General features: G+C 41.4%; 1 protein-coding gene across 2 annotated transcripts in view; it reads left to right on the top strand.

The window, feature by feature from the left end:
- Positions 1 to 7: 7 nt before the first annotated feature.
- Brca2 (BRCA2 DNA repair associated) overlaps positions 8 to 21936 on the top strand; it is a 44712-nt gene continuing 22783 nt past the window's right edge. For both annotated transcript variants that reach the window (XM_075971538.1, XM_075971528.1), the window contains exons 1-11: positions 8 to 82; positions 622 to 718; positions 4799 to 5023; positions 9465 to 9573; positions 10062 to 10111; positions 10429 to 10469; positions 10641 to 10752; positions 12003 to 12052; positions 12806 to 12917; positions 13381 to 14694; positions 15963 to 20822. In XM_075971538.1, the coding sequence (XP_075827653.1) occupies positions 652 to 718; positions 4799 to 5023; positions 9465 to 9573; positions 10062 to 10111; positions 10429 to 10469; positions 10641 to 10752; positions 12003 to 12052; positions 12806 to 12917; positions 13381 to 14694; positions 15963 to 20822 (6940 nt within the window). In that variant the 5' untranslated portion in view covers positions 8 to 82; positions 622 to 651. The remainder of the gene's footprint in view (positions 83 to 621; positions 719 to 4798; positions 5024 to 9464; positions 9574 to 10061; positions 10112 to 10428; positions 10470 to 10640; positions 10753 to 12002; positions 12053 to 12805; positions 12918 to 13380; positions 14695 to 15962; positions 20823 to 21936) is intronic.

Raw genomic sequence — 21936 nt, 5'->3', positions numbered from 1 at the left:
GTCACGAGCCCAGGGCGGGCTTTTCGCGCGAGCGTGAGAAGTGAGACGGCGCGGCTTCTGTCAGCGCCTGCAGCCAGAGCGGGTCAGTAGGACCGGGCATATGCGGGCGCTCACTTCGGGGTGTCAGGGGCCGGGGAGACACGCCTGACGTCCCGGACGTCCCGGAGGAGCCGCTCGACCTCCTCTTGGGCCGCCGCCCGGGGTACCCCGGCTCTCCCCGGACAGGTTCCCGCCCAGCTTCTTGCAGCCCGCGGGAGTCCCTCCCCCAGGGACCAGGCGCGTCCCTAAAGCTCGCTGGGGCGCGGTTCTGTAGTTACTGGATTACCTATCCTGTCTGAGTCTACGGTTCCGTAATGAAGTGAACGTGATTTATTTTAAATAATAGCAAGGTCTCTTGTTGTTGACTCTCACTATATCCGCTTTCCGGTGCGTATTTTTTATCTTGTCGCCACTTGGTTTGGAGCGCAAATATGAGCTGTCCCACATCCTCGTGGTAAATTCTGTTCTTGTCCCAAAAGATGGGCCTAAGGTAGTCTGGTTGGGCAAATTTAACAGCGCTTTTGATTTTCCCTATCACCAAGAAAGCAAGCTTGTGAAGTGTATTTTACTTCTCTTTTGCAGAGCGAGCATTGGAGGAACACTGTAGAGAAAATGCCCATTGAATACAAAAGGAGACCAACTTTTTTTGAAATTTTTCAGGCGCGATGCAGCACAGCAGGTATTGACGAGCTTTTATAAAACTTGGTAAATTAAGTCACATAGAGAAAATATTTTCAATAAAGTAAGGCAAGGTGGATGCTTGCTTTAAAAAAAAAATTAAAAACAAAAACACAGCACTTGGGAGGCAGAGGCAGGTGGAACTCTTGAGTTTGAGGCCAGCCTGGTCTGCATAGCAAGGTAAAGCACTGTTAGGGCTACATAGAAAGACCCTGTCTCAGAAAAACAAACAAAAAAATACTTGCACTAAGTGTGATGGTTCTTCTTCTTCTTTTTTTTTTTTTCTTTTTTTCTCTTGTTTTTCGAGACGTCGTTTCTCTGTAGCTTTGGAGCCTGTCCTGGAACTAGCTCTCGTAGACCAAGCTGGCCTTGAACTCACAGAGATCCGCCTGACTCTGCCTCCAAGTGCTGGGATTAAAGGCATCTGACACCACTGGCCTGCGAAAGTTGACATTTATAATCCCAGTGAATTTGATGTAGAAGACCGAGCCAGGTGGATTAAATATGAAGTCAAAACCAGTTTGAGTTACATAGGGAATTCTATGATGGCCTGACTTACAGAGCTCAGACCTAAGGTTTTTTTCTTTTCTTTTGTTTTTTGAGACAGTGTCTCTCTATGTAACAGTCCTGGCTGTCCTGGAACTCGCTTTGTAGATCTGGCTAGCTTTGAACTCACTGAGATCCACCTTCTTCTGTCTTTCAAGTGCTGGGCAATTTTTTTTTCTTCAGAAGAAGGGGGCATGGGAGTGACACTGGAATGTAGCTCAGTAGAGTGCATGCCTCGTGTTTGGCTGCCTGGCTTTGTTCCTCAGCTTAAACCAGGCATTAGCAGATGCCTGTAATCTCACCACTTGGGAAGTAGAGGCAGAATCACACAGTGAGCTCAGGGGCAGTAAGGAGCACATGAGACTGTCTCTAAGTGAACAATGAATAACTCAGTCCCTGGCAGCTTTCTTTGTGCTTGTTGTGGAGTCGCACATCTAGTTACCGTAGTCCTTTCCTGGTCAACCAGATGATGGAGAATACCTAAATAGGTGGGAGATGTAGTAACACTGCGACTTCCAGTGGGAAGAATCGTTCGCAAGGGCTACCAGCAAATCAGACGCGTTGTGATGCTACTGATGAACAGTTGTCAGACTTTCTTTTAGGATTTGTTTTTGTTATTTTAAACCATACATCTGTGTGTGTGTGTGTGTCTGTGCGTGGGTATATGCTCGTGTGTATGGGTGCCTGCAGAGGTCAGAAGAGGGCACTGGATGCCCTGGGGCTAGTGTGATAGGTGTTTGTGAGCTGCTTGCTGTGAGTACTAGGGACTGGATTTGAGTCCTCTGCAAGAGCCGTAAACAGCCATCTCTGCAGCCCCATTTTTCTTGTTTTGAGGACCTCATCTTGCTATGTAACCATGGCTTAATTTCAAACTTGCTAGGTAGATCAGGTTGGTTGCAAACTTGTAGTGATCACCCTGTATCCTGGGATTGCAGTGTGAGCAACCACACCTGGCTCTGAATTAGATCCTGTCAGTGAGTATTGGCAGTGCATGACTAAGAAACGCACCTCCATTTATTCTGCAGCTGGTCTGATCCGAGGATTCATTGGAAGCTGGGAAGAAATCAGCCCCTGGGAGTCCCTAGAAATGGTTGATTTCATTATGGGAGCTCACATTTCATCATTAGCAGCAAACTTTTTTTCTTCACTCAAATGAGCTCACTGCATTCTTGAGAAAATGTCTACCAAACACTTCAGATCGGAGCACTTGGTTCGTCTGGCTGTCCTTCCCAGGAAAAGATGGCCTTTTGTGAAAAGTGTCTGAGTTTTGCTCGCAACTCTTCATGAGTGCTTTTCTGTTAGTTACACTTCCGTCTGCAGAAATGCTGTATGCATGTTGTTTCTCAGAAAGTTGGGTAGGGTGTGCTAATGAATTAAGCTTAGTTCCGTCAGGTGGTTTAGTGGATAAAGGTGTGTGCTGCACAGGTCTGGTGACCAGCTTGTTGCCGCGAAGCCGTATGAAGGAAGAAGGACAGGAGCAGCTGTGCACAGTTGTCTCTGACCCCCACGTGTCACATACACAGTAGTAACAAGATGTAAACATAAGCTTCATGCAGTTCATTTTTGCTTTGTTCGAAAGTCCCTGGCATTTCCCCGTTGGGTGGGCAGGAAATGTCAGTACTAGTATAGCTGGGTCCACTGCCTTCTGTCTCGAGGTGCAGCAGTTGTTTCCATACCTCATCCTTGCTGTGATGTGAAAAGGCGAAGGACACCATGGCTTAATTGTGAAATGCATTTAGCTACTGAATCTCCTGAAGCAGGTGAAACTGCTCTATAGGGTGGGTGGGTGTTAGACATTTTGTCATTGCCATGTAAGAATCTTTTTTTTTTTCGTACTTATTTGAAAGTGTTTCTTTAACCCATACTCAAAGAGATGTGTCATATTTAGTCCTCAAAATCATTTTTTAATTTATGGAATACATGCTTATGTGAATAGGTTTTTTTTCCTGAATTGATGATTGTTAAGATTAAAAAAAGAGCCGGGCGATGGTGGCGCATGCCTTTAATCCCAGCACTCGGGAGGCAGAGGCAGGCGGATCTCTGTGAGTTCGAGGCCAGCCTGGTCTACAAGAGCTAGTTCCAGGACAGGCTCCAAAGCCACAGAGAAACCCTGTCTTGAAAAACCAAAAAAAAAAAAAAAAAAAAAGATTAAAAAAAGATAATATAGCTAAATTCTATCTCCTTGTAACTTTTTCAAAATTGTGTGTTGCTGCACTTTCAAAAGAGTACATTAATGATCTTGCTTAATGAGCCTTAAAGTATTCCACAGTCATGGTTCTTGTTTTTCTTTTTTGTTTTGTTTTCTGTATTTGGTATGCTCTAGATTATGGAGTCCCCACCTTTTAAGGTAGGCTCCAAGGGCTAGAGATTTAAGAGCACTGGCTGTTCTTTCACAGGACCCAGGTTCAATTCCCAGCACTCACATGACAACTCACAACTGTCTGTAACTCCAGTTCCAGAGTAACCAATACCCTCATGCAAACATACATTTAGTCAAAACACTAATGCACATAAATTAAAATTTAAAACAAAAAGATAGCCCCCCACCCCACACCTTCTCTATTGGTTTTTAAGATAGAATCTCACTGTGTAGGCAAGCTAGCCTGGAACTCATGACATCCTCCTGCTATAGCCTCCTAAATACTAGAATTATAAGTGTGTGATATCATACCCAATTGAGAAATGGTTTTTGTGTAGCTAACCTCAAACTTAAGATCTTTCTGACTCAATCCCTAAGTGATAGGATTACAGGTGTTTACCACCCATGCCCAGCTAGTCAAAATTTCAAGTTCCTTTGTTTAGTATTTTTTTAAAGGTTTATTTATTGTGTATATAGTGTTTTTCCTGCACAGGCCAGGTGCTTGCAGGCCAGAAGAAGGCACCAGTTCGCATTATAGATGGTAGTGAGTCAACATGTGGTTGCTGGGAATTGAACTCAAAACCTCTAGAAGAACAGCCAGTGCTCTTAACCTCTGAGCCATCTCAGCAGCCCCTTGTTTTATTTATTTATTTTTTATGTGTCTAAATTTATTTTGTGGTGGGAACAGAGTGGCAGAGCAGTCAGGGGACAACTTGCAAGAGTCAATTTTCTCCTTTCACCATGTGGATTCTGGTCATGAGCTGAGGTCTCCAGGCTTGGCAGTAAAGCCCCTTTAACCTGCTGAGCCCTCTTGCTGGCATTGTTTTCTTTGTTGAAGTGAAGTTCTCGGTGTGTAGCCTGGGCTGTTTTCAGTCTTCAGTCCTCCTGCCTCAGACCTACTGAAAGTGGAATAACAGATGAGTACAACCATGCCTTCTCCTTTATTCTTTACTATGATCTTTTTGACGTTTTTATTGATTTTGTTTGTGTGTGTGCACATACTCCACGACATGAGGTAAGTGCACATCTGAGTGTGGGCTCGAATGTATCTCAGGTTGGCAGGCTTAGCATGAGTGGAATCACCTTTATCAACCCTGGTTGTTATGATCTTCATCGCTCAGGAGTTCCTCGGTGTCACTGATTAAAACTAAGGTGGGACTTTTGCTTTTCTTGCAGATTTAGGACCAATAAGCCTCAACTGGTTTGAAGAACTTTCTTCAGAAGCACCACCGTATAATTTTGAACCTTCAGAAGAATATGACTATAAACCCCACAGTTATGAACCACAGCTGTTTAAAACACCACAGAGAAAGCCGCCTTACCATCAGTTGGCTTCAACTCCAATAATATTCAAAGAACAAGGTCAAACTCAACTAGACCAGTCGCCTTTCAACGAATTAGGTAACTATAGCCAGATATGGTGGCACACGTCTTTAGTCCCAACATTTGGGAGACAGAATCAGTTAGTTCTCTGAATTTGAGGCGAGCCTGGTCTACAGAGTAAATTCATGACAGCCAGAGCTACACAGAGAGAACCTGTCTAAAAAAATTAAAAAAAAAAAAAGTTAAGTATTGGTTAAACTTGGACAAATCATGCAGTTGAAGTGTGATGGAGGGGGGCATGAGCTAGGACTGCAGGCAGAATTGTATGTAAAATCGCAGCTCTGTGATGAACTGAGTTCTGTTGTGCTGATCACAGTCTTTCTCATCTCTTTCCTGACTCAAGAATGGAGATGGTGGAAATGGTATGTGATAGGTTTGGGTTCAAGGAAATAATTTTGGTATTTAGTAAATGCTTCTTTCCTCCTATGATCAGTATGCTAAGTATTAGTAAAAACACTAAGATTTTACTGAATTATGACTTGGATATTCAAAAAAGCCTGGGATTGCCGGGCGGTGGTGGCGCACGCCTTTAATCCCAGCACTTGGAAGGCAGAGGCAGGCGGATCTCTGTGAGTTCAAGACCAGCCTGGTCTACAAGAGCTAGTTCCAGGACAGGCTCCAAAACCACAGAGAAACCCTGTCTCAAAAAACCAAAAAAAAAAAAAAAAAAAAAAGCCTGGGACTTGTTGTTGATGTTGCCTAAACTATATTTCTGCAAGTTATACGAGGATGGAGGTGGGGTTTTTTTTGTCCTTTTTTAAAAATTTTTTTATACTTTTTTTATTGATATTTATTGAGCTCTACATTTTTCTCTGCTCCCCTCCCTGCCTCTCCCCTTCCCCCTTCAATCCTCCCCCAAGGTCCCCATGCTCCCAATTTACTCAGGAGATCTTGTCTTTTTCTACTTCCCATGTAGATTAGATCTATGTAAGTCTCTCTTAGTGTCCTCATTGTTGTCTAACTTCTCTGGGATTGTGGTTTGTGGGCTGGTTTTCTTTGCTTTATGTTTAAAAACCACCTATGAGTGAGTACATGTGATAATTGTCTTTCTGTGGGTTACCTCACTCAAAATAATGTTTTCTAGCTCCATCCATTTTCCTGCAAAATTCAAGATGTCGTTATTTTTTTCTGCTGTATAGGACTCCATTGTGTAAATGTACCACATTTTCCTTATCCATTCTTCAGTCAAGGGGCATTTAGATTGTTTCCAGGTTTTGGCTATGACAAAGCTGCTATGAACATAGTTGAGTACATGTCCTTGTGGCATGATTGAGCATCCTTTGGATATATACCCAAAAGTGGTATTATTGAGTCTTGAGGAAGTTTGTTTCCTAATTTTCTGAGAAATAGCCACACTGATATCAAAAGGGGCTGTAACAGCTTGCATTCCCACCAGCAATGCAGAAGAAGTGTTCCCTTTTCCCCACAACCACTCCAGCATAAGTTGTCATCAGTGTTTTTGATTTTGGCCATTCTTACAAGTGTAAGGTGACAGAGGCAGGTGGATCTCTGTGAGTTTGAGACCAGCCTGGTCTACAGAGCTAGTTCCAGGACAGGCTCCAAAGCCACAGAGAAACCCTGTTTCGAAAAACCAAAAAAAAAAAAAAAAAAAAAAAAAGTGTAAGATGGAATCTCAGAATTGTTTTGATTTGCATTTTTCTGATGACTAAGGATGTTGAACATTTCCTGAAGTGTCTTTTAGCCATTTTAGATTCCTTTGTTGAGAGTTCTCTGTTTAGCTCTGTACTCCATTTTTTTAATTGGATTATGTGTTCTTTGGTGACCAATTTCTTGAGTTCTTTGTATATTTTGGAGATCAGACCTCTGTCTGATTTGGGGTTAGTGAAGATATTTTCTCATTCTGTAGGCTGTCATTTTGTCTTGTTGACTGTGTCCTTTGCTTTACAGAAGCTTTTCAGTTTCAGGAGGTCCCATTTATTATTGTTTTTCTCAGTGTCTGTGCTGCTGGGGTTATATTTAGGAAGTGGTTCCCTGTACCAATGCATTCAAGTGTATTTCCCACTTTCTCTTATAAGGTTCAATGTGGTTGGCTTTATATTGAGGTCTTTGATTCATTTGTACTTGAGTTTTGTGCATGGTGATAGATATGGGTCTATTTTCATTTTTCTATATGTTAATATCCAGTTATGCCAGCACCACTTGTTAAATATGCTTTTTTTCCCTTTCATAATTTTTGCTTCTTTATCAAATATCAGGTGTTTGAAGATGTGTGGGTTGATATCTGGGTCTTCTGTTCAGTTCCATTGGTCCTCCTGTCTGTTCTTATGCCAGTACCAGGCTGTTTTCATTACTGTAGCTCTGGAGTAGAGTTTGAAGTCAGGAATTGTGATACCTCCAGAAATTCTTTTATTGTACAAGATTGTTTTGGCTATCCTGGGTTTTTTGCTTTTCCATAGGTGTGTTTTTTTTTTTTTTTGAATTAATTTCTTGTGAGTATTTTAATTTTTTTTTTTTTTTTGGCTTTTTTTTTTTTTGGTTTTTTTTTTTTCGAGACAGGGTTTCTCTGTGGCTTTGAAGCCTGTCCTGGAACTAGCTCTGTAGACCAGGCTGGTCTCGAACTCACAGAGATCTGCCTGCCTCTGCCTCCCGAGTGCTGGGATTAAAGGCGTGTGCCACCATCGCCCGGCTGTGAGTATTTTAATTTGACAGCAGTGTCTCTGACCTAGGTGCCAGGTGGTTGTAAACATTTGTTTAGTAAGGTTGTACATTTGTTCAGCCTCCGGAATATTTATTACCTTCTTGACATAAGTGTGCACTTTGTTTTGCTTTAGAGTACTATGTTGTGATATGCATGCTCAGTGAGATATTAAGTGTAGTTGTAATTGCTATGGGTATAGTAATAGGATAGAATGTACCTTATGAAATTCACAGAATAGTGGGGAAACAGGAACATATAGGAGGGCAGGCACATACTATACCCTTGGGACCACTAAAGCTTACTAATTAGATAGTTCCTTCTTGATCATAGCATCCCTCCTTTCAGGTGAGTATTGGATTAGTCACTTACTTTCTTTCTTTCTTTCTTTCTTTCTTTCTTTCTTTCTTTCTTTCTTTCTTTTTTAAAGATTTATTTATTATGTATACACACACCAGAAGAGGGCATCAGATCTTATTCTAGATGGTTGTGAGCCACTATGTGGTTGCTGGGAATTGAACTCAGGTCCTCTAGAAGAGCAGCCAGTGCTCTTAACGTCTGAGCCATCTCTCCAGCCTGGATTAGTCAGTTTCTTAATGGAAGCTTGAAAGTAGATGTTTCAAGTCAAGAAAAAAGTGAAAAACAGTTGACTGTGGTGGAAGGCAGAGGCCAATAGATAGCTTGAGTTCAAGGCCGACTTGGTCAATATAGCCAGTTCCAAGACAGCCAGGGCTGTAACCTCAAGGGAAACAGATTTTTTTTTTTTTTTTGGTTTTTCGAGACAGGGTTTCTCTGTGGTTTTGGAGCCTGTCCTGGAACTAGCTCTTGTAGACCAGGCTGGTCTTGAACTCACAGAGATCCGCCTGCCTCTGCCTCCCAAGTGCTGGGATTAAAGGCGTGCGCCACCACCGCCCGGCTGGGAAACAGATCTTGTATGTAGTTCTGCAGGTTTGGCAGCTTGCTCTCAGAGTAGTCACAGTGGAGTGTGAAAGAATAGCATCTTACCAGCCAAGTCAAATGAAGCCATCAGGCAAGCAGGGTAGTTTGGTAGTGTACATGTTTATCATTTGATACTTTATTTATCTTTATTTTATGTACATTGGTATCTTGCCTGCATGTATGTCTGTGTGAGAGGCAGTTGGTTCCCTTAGAACAGCCGTTACATGCAGGTGTGAGTTGCCATGTGGGTGCTGAAAATTGAACCTGGATCCTCTGGAAGAGCAGCCAGTGCTCTTAACTCTCTCCAGCTCCACCCCTCAACACCATGTTTGTCATTTGAAAAGCCCTAGTTTCAGTCTCCATCACCCAAGACAAGGAAGGGACGAGGGGAAGTTGCAGTCATGAAGGCCTTGTTTTCCCACTTTTATTCAGGAGTCTAAAGTGAAATGGCGAAAGCAGAATGATTCGTTCAGATTGGACTTGTGGTTTCTCTTCAGCGTCTCCCTTTATTTTTTTTTATTATTATTTTTTAATTTTATCTATTTATTATGTATACAGTGCTCTGCCTACATGTATCCCTGCAGGCCAGAAGAGGGCACCAAATCTCATTACAGATGGTTGTGAGCCACCATGTGGTTGCTGGGAATTGAATTCAGGACCTTTGGAAGAGCATGCAGAGCTCTTAACCTCTGAGCCATCTCTCCGGCCCTATTATTTACCTTCTGTGATGCCATAGCATAGGCTGTACTCATCTCTTAAGATGCATCTCCCTAGGAGGCGACAGCTCCCTGAATAGTCTGTTTTCATTCTTAAGTTCAAAGTCCGTAGTGTCTACACCCTCACGGCATTTTTCTACTGTTTCAGGGAAGATTACTGCAAACAGTAAACATAAAAATCACCGCAGAACAAAGGCCAAAGTGGGCCCCGTGCTTGATGTTGCCAGTCCGCCTCTGAGGTCTTGTCTCAGCGAAAGGTATGAGGAGCCTAGTGTATATTTTGTAAGGACTTACAGACATGCATTTTATTTGTTTTCAAGGCCTCATCTCACACTGCAGAATTTCCAGCCTTAGCCTCCCACGAGGCTGGGGGCTCTACTGAACCATCATGCTCAGCTTCTGTTAGAATGTGTTTAAACAAACGTTCTCTCGCATGTGTTTGTCTCAGAAATAAGCTGTCATCCAGATCGCCACAGCTGAGTACCTCCTGGACCAACTTCTGTTTTTAAATACTGTGTAATAAATTCCTCAAGTGGTACTTTTTATGTTAGGAACGTTTACTTTGAGCCAGGCCTGGTAACCCACTCTGAAAATCCTAGCACTAGAGAACCTGAGGCAGCTGGGTCACAGTGTGAGGCTGCATATCAAACTCTTGTCTTCCCAACCATAAAAACTCAGTACAGAATGATCTCTCTGCTATTGCTGTTCTCCTTTTAACCTGAGGCCATTGTTTCGCTTTGTCTAGCCCTCTTCCTCTGCGACGCACACAAGTTGTACCACAAAGAGAAAAGCCAGGTATGAGCACTGCAAAGGTTCTTATTTTTATTGTCTTTTAAGACTTTATTTACTTTTAAATTATCTGTTTGAGTGTTTTGCCTATGTGTATGTATGTATAACACATGCATGCCTGGTGTCCAGAGGCCAAAAGTGAGCATTAGGTCCCCGGGAACTACAGTTATAGATGATTGCGAGCCACCTATTGTAGGTGATTGGAACCCAGGTCCTCTGCAAGAACAGCCGGTGCTCTCAAGTGCAGCCCCCTGGGTTTTACTTGTAGGTTGTCGAAATGTTACTAAAAATCTAATAACTTTGTGGTTTTTTTTCACTTGCAGTATTATATGGAAGTTTATTTTCTTCACCAAAAATCAAGGAGGTAAGTGTTCCGCTCAGATTACTTCCTTAATATAAGTTGAGAATGTGACAGTGTCATCCCTTTAGCTCGAGAGTTGCAGATCTGCACTTAGCATTATGTGGTAAATAAAGTGTGAATGAAAAACATAGTCACCAGTGTTTCTGTACATTAAACTGTTGTCTTTTTTTGTAGGGTCAGACACCCAAACCCATCTCTGAAAGTCTCGGAGTTGAGGTGGATCCTGATATGTCTTGGTCAAGTTCGTTAGCTACACCTCCAACCCTTAGTTCCACTGTGCTCATAGGTAATGGTGGCAAATGTGTACTGCACAGGATGAGGTAGCTGAGGCAGCTAAGTTGTCACTTCCAACCTTGTGTTAGAAAGAAAACATGGGGCGCTGGAGAGATGGCTCAGTGTTTATGAACATCTGCTGTCTTGTAGAGGACCCTGGTTCAGTTCTCTGCACTCATGTAGTGGCTTACAACTGTCCATAATAACTCCAATTCCAAGCCAGGTGGTGGTGGCGCACACCTTTAATCCCAGCCCTCTGGAGGCAGAGGCAGGTGAATCTTTGTGAGTTCGAGACCAACCTGGTGTACAAGAGTTAGTTCCAGTACAGGCTCCAAAGCTATAGAGAAACCCTGTCTCAAAAAACCAAACCAAAACTAAACCAAACCAAACAAACAAACAAACAAAAAGGTTAAAAAAGTAAGTAAACATGAAAGCTGATTCAGATGTTACTGTGTGCTGAATATGTTAGTAGTTCTGAATAATTTTCTTCTCTCTGTCTAAAATGCTATCAGAGAGTCACATTTTAGCACTATGTCATCTGTGTATTATAACTTCATGTACACATTTACTTTTATGCACATTTACCTTCTGAGTCATCTTGCCAGCCCTCAACCAGGGCTTGGATGATGCTAGCCAAATAGCATTTCATTTTGGTCCGTTTAGCCAGAAGTGATTGGACTTTATTTTATTGCTTATGTGAAATAATAAAGTAAAAAGGCTGAAAGCTAAGAAGTAATTAGCATTAATTATGCCTTTAGAATGAATCATTGTCTAAACAAAGCATAAAGTTTCCCAGGGAAGCTTTGAAGTCACAGCCTTTACATGTCTTTCATTAGCCATTGTAGAGAATATTACCATAAAGCTAATGTCACCAAACCACCATTTCTAACCACCATGCAAGTGGCATTAAGAAACAGTGTGACAAGTCAGTCCAGGTCAGTCTTCCTCATTGCTGACTTTGGTCACTTAATTTTGTTTCAGATGTGCCTCTTATCAAATAATGTGTGTGGGTGGGGTTGTTTCCAAAAAGTTTTTGTCTATTAATTTTGGTGTACAATATGTAATACAGAGCCAGTGGTGGTGGCGCACGCCTTTAATCCCATCACTCGGGAGGCAGAGGTAGGCAGATCTCTGTGAGTTTGAGGCCAGCCTGGTCTACAAGAGCTAGTTCCAGGACAGGCTCCAAAACCACAGAGAAACCCTGTCTCAAAAGAAAACAAACAAAAAATAATACAATACAGTGAAATTTAATTTCTTTTATAGCCCGAGATGAGGAAGCACGAGGAATTGTGTATCCTGAAGACTCTCCTGCTGTAAGTCAGTGTCAGGATGGTGATACTCATGACATTCCTCATTAAGAATATCTTCACTTTGTGTGTATGTGTGTGTTTGTGTGTGTACACAGGCTACATAGAGAAACCCTGTCTCAGACAAAAAAAATTCTCAGATTTTACATGTATATATTTTGATCATATTCACCCTCTTTTCCTTCTCCAATTCCCTCATGATCCTCCCTAACATGACCCACTCTCAACTTTATATACTGTTTTTCTTTAGTTTTAAAATGATCCCCTGAATCCAACTAGTGCCCCTAGATGCAGATGAGTGTGGGGACACATTGCAGGGTGAGCAGCCTACCACTTGCCATTTGCTCTACACAAATGATTCTCTTTCCCAGAAGCCATCAGCTACCAAAGCTCCTCAGCTCGTTTTTGTTGTTGTTTTGGTTTGGGTTTGATTTATTTTTTTGTTTTTGGCTTTGGGTTTTGCTATGTAGTCCTAGCTAGCCCTAAACTGGTTGAAAATCATTCTAGCCTCAAATTTGTAATCTTCCTGCCTCTGCTTCCCACTTGCTAAGATTATATGTGTGTGTCACTATGCCTGGCTGTCCTGCATTCTTTAAAACTACAATTTATAATTTTCCTAACCTTCGGGAATGTTTCTAAACCTGATCCCATATGTAATTTCTTCCTAAAAAGTTTTCTGTCTTCCTGTTTGGTAACATGAATATATATGTGCAACAAAAGGGTTATACTAGTTAATGATTTTGAAAATGATTTCAGCAGATTTTGAGAAGCTACTTTTCCAACCACAATGAAAGTCTGAAAAAGAATGCTAGATCTCTTCCCTCTGTGACTGACAGTGAAAATAAAAGCCAGAGGCAAGCTTTTAGTCACAGTAAGTACTTCTATTTAGTTGGGCCACTGATCTTAATTGATGTAATTGTTCTTTTCTTCAGGAGAAAGCCACTGCTTTCCTTTCTAGACCTTTGACATCAGGATACAAAAGATAGAAGCTCACTTGATAGATTTGCTTCCTACTTCCTCGTAGTAATACAGGCTTGGTTGACTATGTCTGAGTTGACAGATCTTAGAATACTAAGTTGGGGAGATAGCAGTTTCAAAGGTGCCCCTTAACTGTGTAGACCTGATAAAAGATGTATTAGAGATTGGCATCTGAGTAGAGACTTTCAGCACATTGGCACTGGCTTTTAGATGAGCGACTTGCCAGAAAAAGAACTGGCATTCAGAATAACCCCTTGTTGCATATTTGTGTATTATTTAATATGAATCATGTTTGGAGAAGAATTGTGAGTTGTATTATAAATGTTATAATGTGCTTTTGTTTTGAATTGTAACAGGATTGGAGAAAATGTTAGGGGATTCATCTGGCAAAACAAACAGCTTCAAAGATGGCCTTCAAAAGACAATGCCAAATGTAGAAGATTGGGAGACAACTGCAGAAACTTCTGAAGAAGATAGTTTCTCGTTATGTTTTCCTAAGCACAGAAGCAGAAATCTACAAAAAATGAGAATGGGCAAGAGCAGGAAGAAAATTTTCAGTGACGTCAGAACTGATGAGTTAAGTGAAGAAGCTAGTAGATGGGCTGGTGAGAAACATTCATCTGAACTGGATATTAAACCAAGCCACAGTGATCCCTTAGATCCAGATGTGACAAACCAGAAGTCCTGTAGCAGTGGAAATGAGGAAATCTGCAAGGAAGCTGTACAGTCTTCCAGCAGTGGGTGGTCTCAGCTAACCCTCTCTGGTCTGACTGGAACCCAGATGGGAAAAACACCTCTCCTGTGTATTTCTTCTAATAACCAGAATAATTCAGAAAAAGACTTCATAGATACGAAGAAAGAAGGTATTGACTCTATTGCTTCAGAAAACTCTTTACCTCATATTTCTGTTCTTCCAGAACCAGAAAAGGTGATCAGTGAGAAAACTCTGGGAGATAGGGCACACGAAGGACAGCATCTTGACTCACACAAGGTCTCCATTGCAGGGGAGCAAGCAGTGTCTGGAACTTGTCAAGCAGCCTGCCTGTTTCAGAGTGTCTGCAAGTCTGTGTTCAGAATGAGAGAGCCACTTGAGGAGTGTCTGGGCACTGTGTTCTCAGAGAGTGAGACCAGCCTAGCTGCCACAGAAGAACCTGGCACCTCTGCCAGTGTGTTGGGAACCTGTGCTGTGTGCTCACAGACAGAAGAAAGTGGCGTCTCTGCCAGTGTTTTGGGAACCTGTGCTGTGTGCTCACAGACAGAAGAACCTGGCGTCTCTGCCAGTGTGTTGGGAACCTGTGTTGTGTGCTCACAGACAGAAGAAACTGGCGTCTCTGCCAGTGTGTTGGGAACCTGTGCTGTGTGCTCACAGACAGAAGAACCTGGCGTCTCTGCCAGTGTGTTGGGAACCTGTGCTGTGTGCTCACAGACAGAGGATTCATTGTGTCCCGGTTCAGCTGACTCTGGAACCTGGCCAACAACTCTCACTCACACTTCTGCAACTGGGAAAACTGCAGGTTTAATATCCACTCTAAAAAACAAAAGGAAAAAGTTTATTTACTCCGTAAGTGATGATGCATCTCATCAAAGAACGTCAGAGCTCACTAACCCTTCAGCACAGTTTGAAGCAAGAGCTTTTGACGCGCCATTCATATTTACATATGAGAATTCAGGTAATCCTGGGGTCTTTTTTGGTCTATGGTATATGTAGTTTTATGGATGAGGCTAAGGTCTCTAATTTGAATATGCGATTTTTAAAATTTTTTGAAAAGCAACACTTGCTTTCTTTCTGTAGTCTTTTGGGCCTCCTATTAGTCACAGAGAGTGCTTATATACATTAGTGTTGAGACTTTGGATTCAGGGTTTAGAAGTGTGTCTTTCAAATCTGGTGGATCATTTTGCACCAAATACATATACATATATACACATATACACACAGCATTGACTTTTTTTAGTTTTACTTATTGTGTGTATATGTGTGGAGGTCAGTGGACAACTTGCCTGAATTGTGCCTGACCTACCATGCCGATCCTTGGGTCCTCAGGCTTCATGGAAAATGCCTACCCACTGAGCCATCATGCCATTTGTCCTCCTTTTGTGCTCTATGTTGGCTTTGAACTTGGCTTATCTCCTACCTTAGACTCCCAAGTAGTTAGGACCACAGACATGCACTGCCACGTCCTGCTTCATGGCTCCTGAGACAGCTTTCTATCCATATACATTAAGAACTTGCCCACTTAATCCTGCTTAGAAGTGTTTATTATGTAAAATTGGAAAATTAAAATTGTTCTTTACTTGGGAAGCTGAAGCAGGAGCCTACAAATTCAAGGCCAGCCTGGGGAACATAAGGGAGACGCTTATTGCTTCCCAAAGTCAGTGTTAGCTCCCTAGGAGAAAATGTAAATGGCTTGGAGAATGGATTGGTGGTCCTAGAATATTGGAGTGTTGTTTGCACTCCAGGGATCTACCTACCTCTGTGCCCTTTTCTTTTTCTTTGTTGATTTTTCCAGACAAGGTTTCTATGTGTAATAATCCTGGCTGTCTCTTTGTAGACCAGGCTGGCCTTGAATTTATGGAAATCTGCCTGCCTCTGCCTCTTGAGTGCTGGGATCAAAGATGTGTGCCACCACCACCAGGCTCTGTTCCCAATCTTAAAGTACTGAAGTTGATAGATACACAGTGCCGCACCCTGTTTCTTATGTGGGCACTTTTGGGTACCAGGAATTTCAGCTCAGGTCTGCACTTTACTAACTGAGCTATTCTCATGGCTCCTTCATCTAGACTTTTAGTAACTTCAAAGTTGTGACTACATCAGGTTCTGTTTCGAATCTGTTAATCGCTCTTGCTCTGTTCTTCTTGTTAACGTGATAAAAGCATTGAGTGGATGCAATTAGTAGTAATTTATTTAACCTATTCTGTCACTCTATATCCTTATGTTTAGGTTTATCAGATTCTTCTGTCATAAGAAGCTCCTTACAGAATGATCCTAAAGAGCCATCTTTGTCCTTGGCCAACTCTTTTGTGACTGCTTCCAATAAAGAAAGTAGTCACACTAATGCATTGATATCTCAAGATCTCAATGACAAAGAAGCAATAGTCAGTGAAGAAAAATCAGGGCCACATACAGCACTAGAAACTGATTGTCTGTCATGCTTGCCCGAAAAACAATGTGAAAATGAAGATCAGAAGAGCCCCAAAGTTTTAAATGGAAAAGAAAGAGTCTTAGTCTCAGCCTGTCATCCTGCAGGACAGTATGCGGCAGCAGTGCAGCCCGGCAGCACTAGCTTTGAATTACAGGAAGACCCCATCGGTGGCCATAAGAGCACCAGTATTCTTAAAGTAACTCCCAGCTTGAAGATGCCTCTGTCAAAGCCAGCTGTGGTTTCCAGAGGAAACGTGTGTAAAATGCCAGAGAAACTGCAGTGTGAGTGTTGTAAAGATAATACTGAATTAAGCAAAAACATTCCCTTGGAGAAAAATAAAATATGCATCCTAAGTGAAAGTTCTAAAACCTCTGAGTTTCTGCCACCTGGCAAATATGTGACTGAAGCGTCCCCCGCAGGGAAGTCTCGGATCAGTAAGAACACAAACCTAGCGGTCATAAAAAAGGACCAAGAAAAAAACGCTTTTATCTCAGAAATATCAGTCAATATCAGTTCTGAAGAACTTTTTCCAGAAAATGAGAATAATATTGCCTTTCAAGGAACTTATGAAAGTAATAAGATTGGTTTAGGAAATACAGTGGAACTGCAGGAAGAAGACCTCAGCCATGCACAAGGGCCTGATCTCCAGACCTCTCCTATAGCAACAGCAGTAGATGAAGACATAGGTGATGAACAAGCAGCCCGTGCGTTGATAACAAATGACTCAGATTCCTCAGCATGTACAAAGAAGAGTAGAAGTGCCATGGAGCAGCATCTGAAAGGAACTGCAGACAAAGATTTAAAATTGAATTCCTCCCTGGATGTGAGGTCAGCTGGGAACAATGACTATACAGACAGATGTTCATGGTTTTTGGATCCAGTCTTTAGCCATAATTTTGGAGGTAGCTTCAGAACAGCTTCCAATAAAGAAATAAAACTTTCAGAACATAATGTCAAGAAAAGCAAGATATTCTTCAAAGATATTGAAGAGCAGTATCCTACTAGTTTAACTTGTATCGACATTGTTAATGTCTTACCATTAGCAAACCAGAAGAGACTAAGCGAACCTTATACATTTGATTTGCAGTCAGTTACTACTACCGTGTCTGCCCCTTCTCAGGGTCGGGCATCTGTTTCTTGTGAAGATACTCACACATCACCTCAGCTATTATCTTCAAAGCAAGATTTTCATTCGAACCACAGTTTAACACCCAGCCAAAAGGCAGAAATTACAGAACTTTCTACTATCTTGGAAGAATCAGGAAGTCAGTTTGAATTCACACAGTTCAGAAAGCCAAGCCGTGTAGCACAGAATAATGTCCCTGACGTTCCTGGAAACCTGATGGTTGCCATAGGTACCACTTCTGAGGAGCGGAAAGATGTTGATCCTCATCTCACAATGGATTCCTCCTCTGTTGGTCACACAGATCACAGCAAGAAATTTGAAGGTTCTGTTGGTGTTAAACAAAACTCTTCTTGCCTGTTGAAAGGCAATTGTAACGAAAGTACATCTTGTTTTTTAACAAATGTAAATGAAATGGAGTTTGAAGGATTTCGTTCAGCTCTTGGCACAAAGCTTAGTGTGTCCAATGAGGCTCTACAAAAAGCTGTGAAACTGTTCAGTGACATTGAAAATATTAGTGAGGAAACTTCTGCAAAAATAGACCCAAGAGCTTTCTCTTCAAGTGCTGATCATGATTCTGTTGCTTCGGTGTTTAAGATAAAGAAACAAAACAGTGATAAAAGTTTTGATGAGAAAACTAGTAAGTGCCAAGTAACATTACAAAATAATGCTGAAATGACTACTGGTGGTTTTGTTGGCAAAAATCCTGAAAATTGTACAAGAAATACAAAATATGAAGATAATTATACTGGTTCTCAAAGAAGTACTTATAAGTTAGAAAACTCTGAGAGTAGTAAACCAAGTACAGGGGTCACATTTGATATTCAAAAGGATGGCGGTGATTTACCATGTGCTGCTGATCAAAGCAGTAAGTATCCTAAGTCATGTACCCAGTATGTGAGGGAGGAAAACACACAAATTAAGGAGTGTATATCAGATTTAACATGTTTGGAAGTCATGAAAGCTGAGGAAACATGCTATATTCAATCTTCAGATAAAGAACAATTACCTTCTGGTAAGATGGAGCAAAATATAAAAGATTTTAATATATCCTTTCAGACTGCAAGTGGGAAAAATATCAGAGTCTCTGAGGAGTCATTAAGTAAAAGTGCCAATATTTTAAATCAAGAGACAGATGAATTGATCATCTTTTCAGATCCTTTGAGTTCTAAATTTCATTGTGGCATAAATAAGAACAAAATGGATATTTCATGTCACAAGGAAACTACCAGTATTAAGAAGGTATTCAAAGAACGTTTCCCACTTGGGACTGTCGGTCAGTTACCAACTCTTCAGGAGCATCATGAATTTGAAATAGAAAGTACCAAAGAACCTACTCTGTTAAGTTTTCATACAGCTAGTGGGAAAAAAGTCAAAATTACACAGGACTCTTTGGACAAAGTAAAGAACCTTTTTGATGAAACACAATATGTTAGGAAAACCACCAGTTTTAGTCATCAAGGGTCAAAACCCTTGAAGGACAGAGAGAACTTCAAAGAAGGGCTTACATTAGCATGTGAAACAATTGTTGAAATCCCTGCCTCAAAGAGTGAAGAAAAGCCAAACAGCTTTGGCTCTAAGGAGACTGGAGTACCACCTAAGCAAAGTGATCATTTGTATAGGCAGACTGAAAATCTCAGAACATCAAATAGTACCTCTTCTAATGAAATAGAAAAAAGTCCTACAACCTCCTGCATTAGGCAGTTGTCTTCCTCAGTCACTGAAGATTGTGCTTTGGCATGTGACACAGGACACGGCAGGAAAACTTGTGTCACTGAGTTTTCTCTACCCAAAGGCAGAAAACAGCTTAGAGAAGGACTGGGGGATAAATCTGAAAGAAAAAATGCTGCCGAAACTGACTGTGTAAAGGAACACACTGAAGGCTATGCTGGAAATGCCTCAGATGAGCATAGTTCAGACAGCATTAGAAACGAAGTTGGTGCAAACTGTGCATCTGAAAATCAAGCCTTGGCCCTCTTTAGTGACCCTCGCGTGTCTCGCAGCTGTCCATCCCAGTCTAGTTTTTGTCACTCTGATGACATGCATAATGATTCAGGATATTTCTCAAAAAATAAAATCGATTCTGATACTCAGCCAGACATGAAGAATGCTGAAGACAGTGCCCTTTTCTCCAATGTGTCTGCTACAGAAGAAGTAAGTACATACCCACAAACTGCAAAGGAAAATACTTGTCTTCAGAAACTTGAGACTAACTCTTCACCCTGTGCAAAAAGAAGCGTAGCCATTGAGATGGCTACAGGAGAATCAAGAAATTTTAAGGTAAGCTCACCTATGGTCATTACATCTTATTCACAAGAAACTGTAAAAGCAGTGAAAGAGATTTTCACAGACAACAATAAGACAATTAAACAAAACATAAATAGTAAACCAGATACTTGCCACACAAGCTGTCATAAAGTATTGGATAATTCACAGGATTTTATACGTCCTAGCTCTTTAGATGACAACTATATAAACTCACATAAGACTTTTGTTTATACCCAGAAAGAACAAATTTTACAGCATAATAACCAAAGTATGTCTGGACTGGAGAAAGCTCAAATGCAACCTGTTAATTTGGGAACTTGGGACACATGTAACTCTGTAAGGGAACTTCCCCAGGCAGCCTGTCCTTCACACACTTATGGCATTTTTAGCACAGCAAGTGGGAAAGCTGTGCAGGTATCAGATGCTTCATTAGAAAAGGCAAAGCGAGTGTTTTCTGAGATGGATGGTAGTGCTAAACCTTCCACGGTGCCTCTGGAAAGTAATGAACAATCTGACCGCTCTGTGAGAAGCAAGAGCTCTGTGGTGCAGAATCCCGAGGGTGTATCGTCACTCCCCAAAACCTTCACGAGCAATGTCAGTTCATCGGTATTCTCTGGATTTAGTACAGCAGGTGGAAAACGGGTCACAGTCTCAGAAAGCGCCTTACACAAGGTTAAAGGAATGTTAGAGGAATTTGATTTGATCAGAACTGAATATACTGTCCAACATTCACCTACATCTGAAGATGTATCAAAAATACCTCCTCAGTCTTGTGTTGAAAAGAGAACCCCAGAATATCCTGTAAACTCGAAACTGCAAAAAACCTGTGATAGTAAATTCAGTTTACCAAATAACTATAGAGAAAATGGTTCTTTGGGCAATACTCACGCTATTGAAGTTTTTCCCCAACTCCCTCCGCTTAAGGAAGACACACAGTTGGTATTAGAAACCAAAGTGTCCCTTAAGAAGGCTTATCTTCTGGAAAAGGAACAAACCTTACCTCAAACCATAGAAGCAGAAACTGATAAAATGGGAGTTTCTGATGTTCCTGTGAGAACAAATGTAGGCGACGGTTGTACTTCCGCTAAAGAGCCGGAGAACTATTTTGAAACAGAAGCAGTGGAGATTGCCAAAGCTTTTATGGAAGATGATGAGCTGACGGATTCTGAACCAAGTCATGTCAAACACTCACTGTCTACCCACCCTCAAAACGAGGCTTTGTTCAATTCGAAAACTAGAAAAAGAAGAGTAGCTGTTGATGCAATTGGTAAGGATTTACTTTTACTGTGGTTTACTGGCCTCTGTCTCAAAAGAGTTCCATATTCAGTAGTCTCACAGGTTAGAGGGTTAAAGACTGTTTAATTTCTGTAGAGTTTGGAGGACAGTGATTTTGCCCTTGATATCTATAAGTCTACCAATAGGTCATATTTTAAGGCTCTTTTAGTGTATTTTTAGAGGTTGCTAATAGTTGCAGTTGAGAAATTATGCTAAGTGTACTGTTAACATTTCCCATGTGTGTGCAGAGATCTAGTTCTCGCCGTTGGAAACTGGCTTCTAGAATAGCCCAGTGACTTACTGAGGGAGTTCGTGGACTGCTTAGTTACAGCACTCTTCATGTTACCTCATTTCTCTGAGCCTGTTTCCGTATCCGTAAAATGTAGTTACTACCTCTCACAAGAACTGTAAAGATAAAATCGTGCTTACTACTGCCAGGCTTAATATTTGATAGCTGTAATCCCAGCATTTAGAAACCTAAGCAGGAGGATTGCCTTAAGTTCAAAGTCAGCCTGGGTTAAATAGGATAACTCTACCTCAAAAACATCCATCAATTAATTGATTAAATTTTTTAAATCACAAAATTTAAAATAAGTTATTAAATTGATCTTGACACATTACTTATCTATGCAGAGAACTTAGTGTTTGCTTGCTTCCCTCAGCAAATATTTTATTTTATTTATTTATTTATTTATTTATTATTATTTATTTTTTTTTTTGGTTTTTCGAGACAGGGTTTCTCTGTGGCTTTGGAGCCTGTCCTGAAACTAGCTCTGTAGACCAGGCTGGTCTTGAACTCACAGAGATCCGCCTGCCTCTGCCTCCCGAGTGCTGGGACCTCACAAATATTTTAAATGCAGTGGTATTAATAAATAATGCCATATTCTTTTTCAGAATTCTTTATGTATATGGATGTTTTTCTTGCATGTATATCTGCACTATGTACATGCCTGGTGCCCACCAAAAGAGTCCATTGGATCCCCTAGAACTGGTGTGACAAAAAGTACCAATGCCATGTGGGTGCTGGGAACTGAACCTGGTTCCTCTGGGAGAGCAGCCAATGCTCTTAATTCCTGTGCCTTCTCTGGCCCTGTGTCCTACTCTTA

This window comes from Microtus pennsylvanicus, chromosome 1, assembly GCF_037038515.1.
Source record: "Microtus pennsylvanicus isolate mMicPen1 chromosome 1, mMicPen1.hap1, whole genome shotgun sequence".
Classification (NCBI taxonomy): domain Eukaryota; kingdom Metazoa; phylum Chordata; class Mammalia; order Rodentia; family Cricetidae; genus Microtus; species Microtus pennsylvanicus.
The sequence above is the reverse complement of the archived record's forward strand: the minus strand, read 5'-3'. Positions and strand labels throughout refer to the sequence as shown.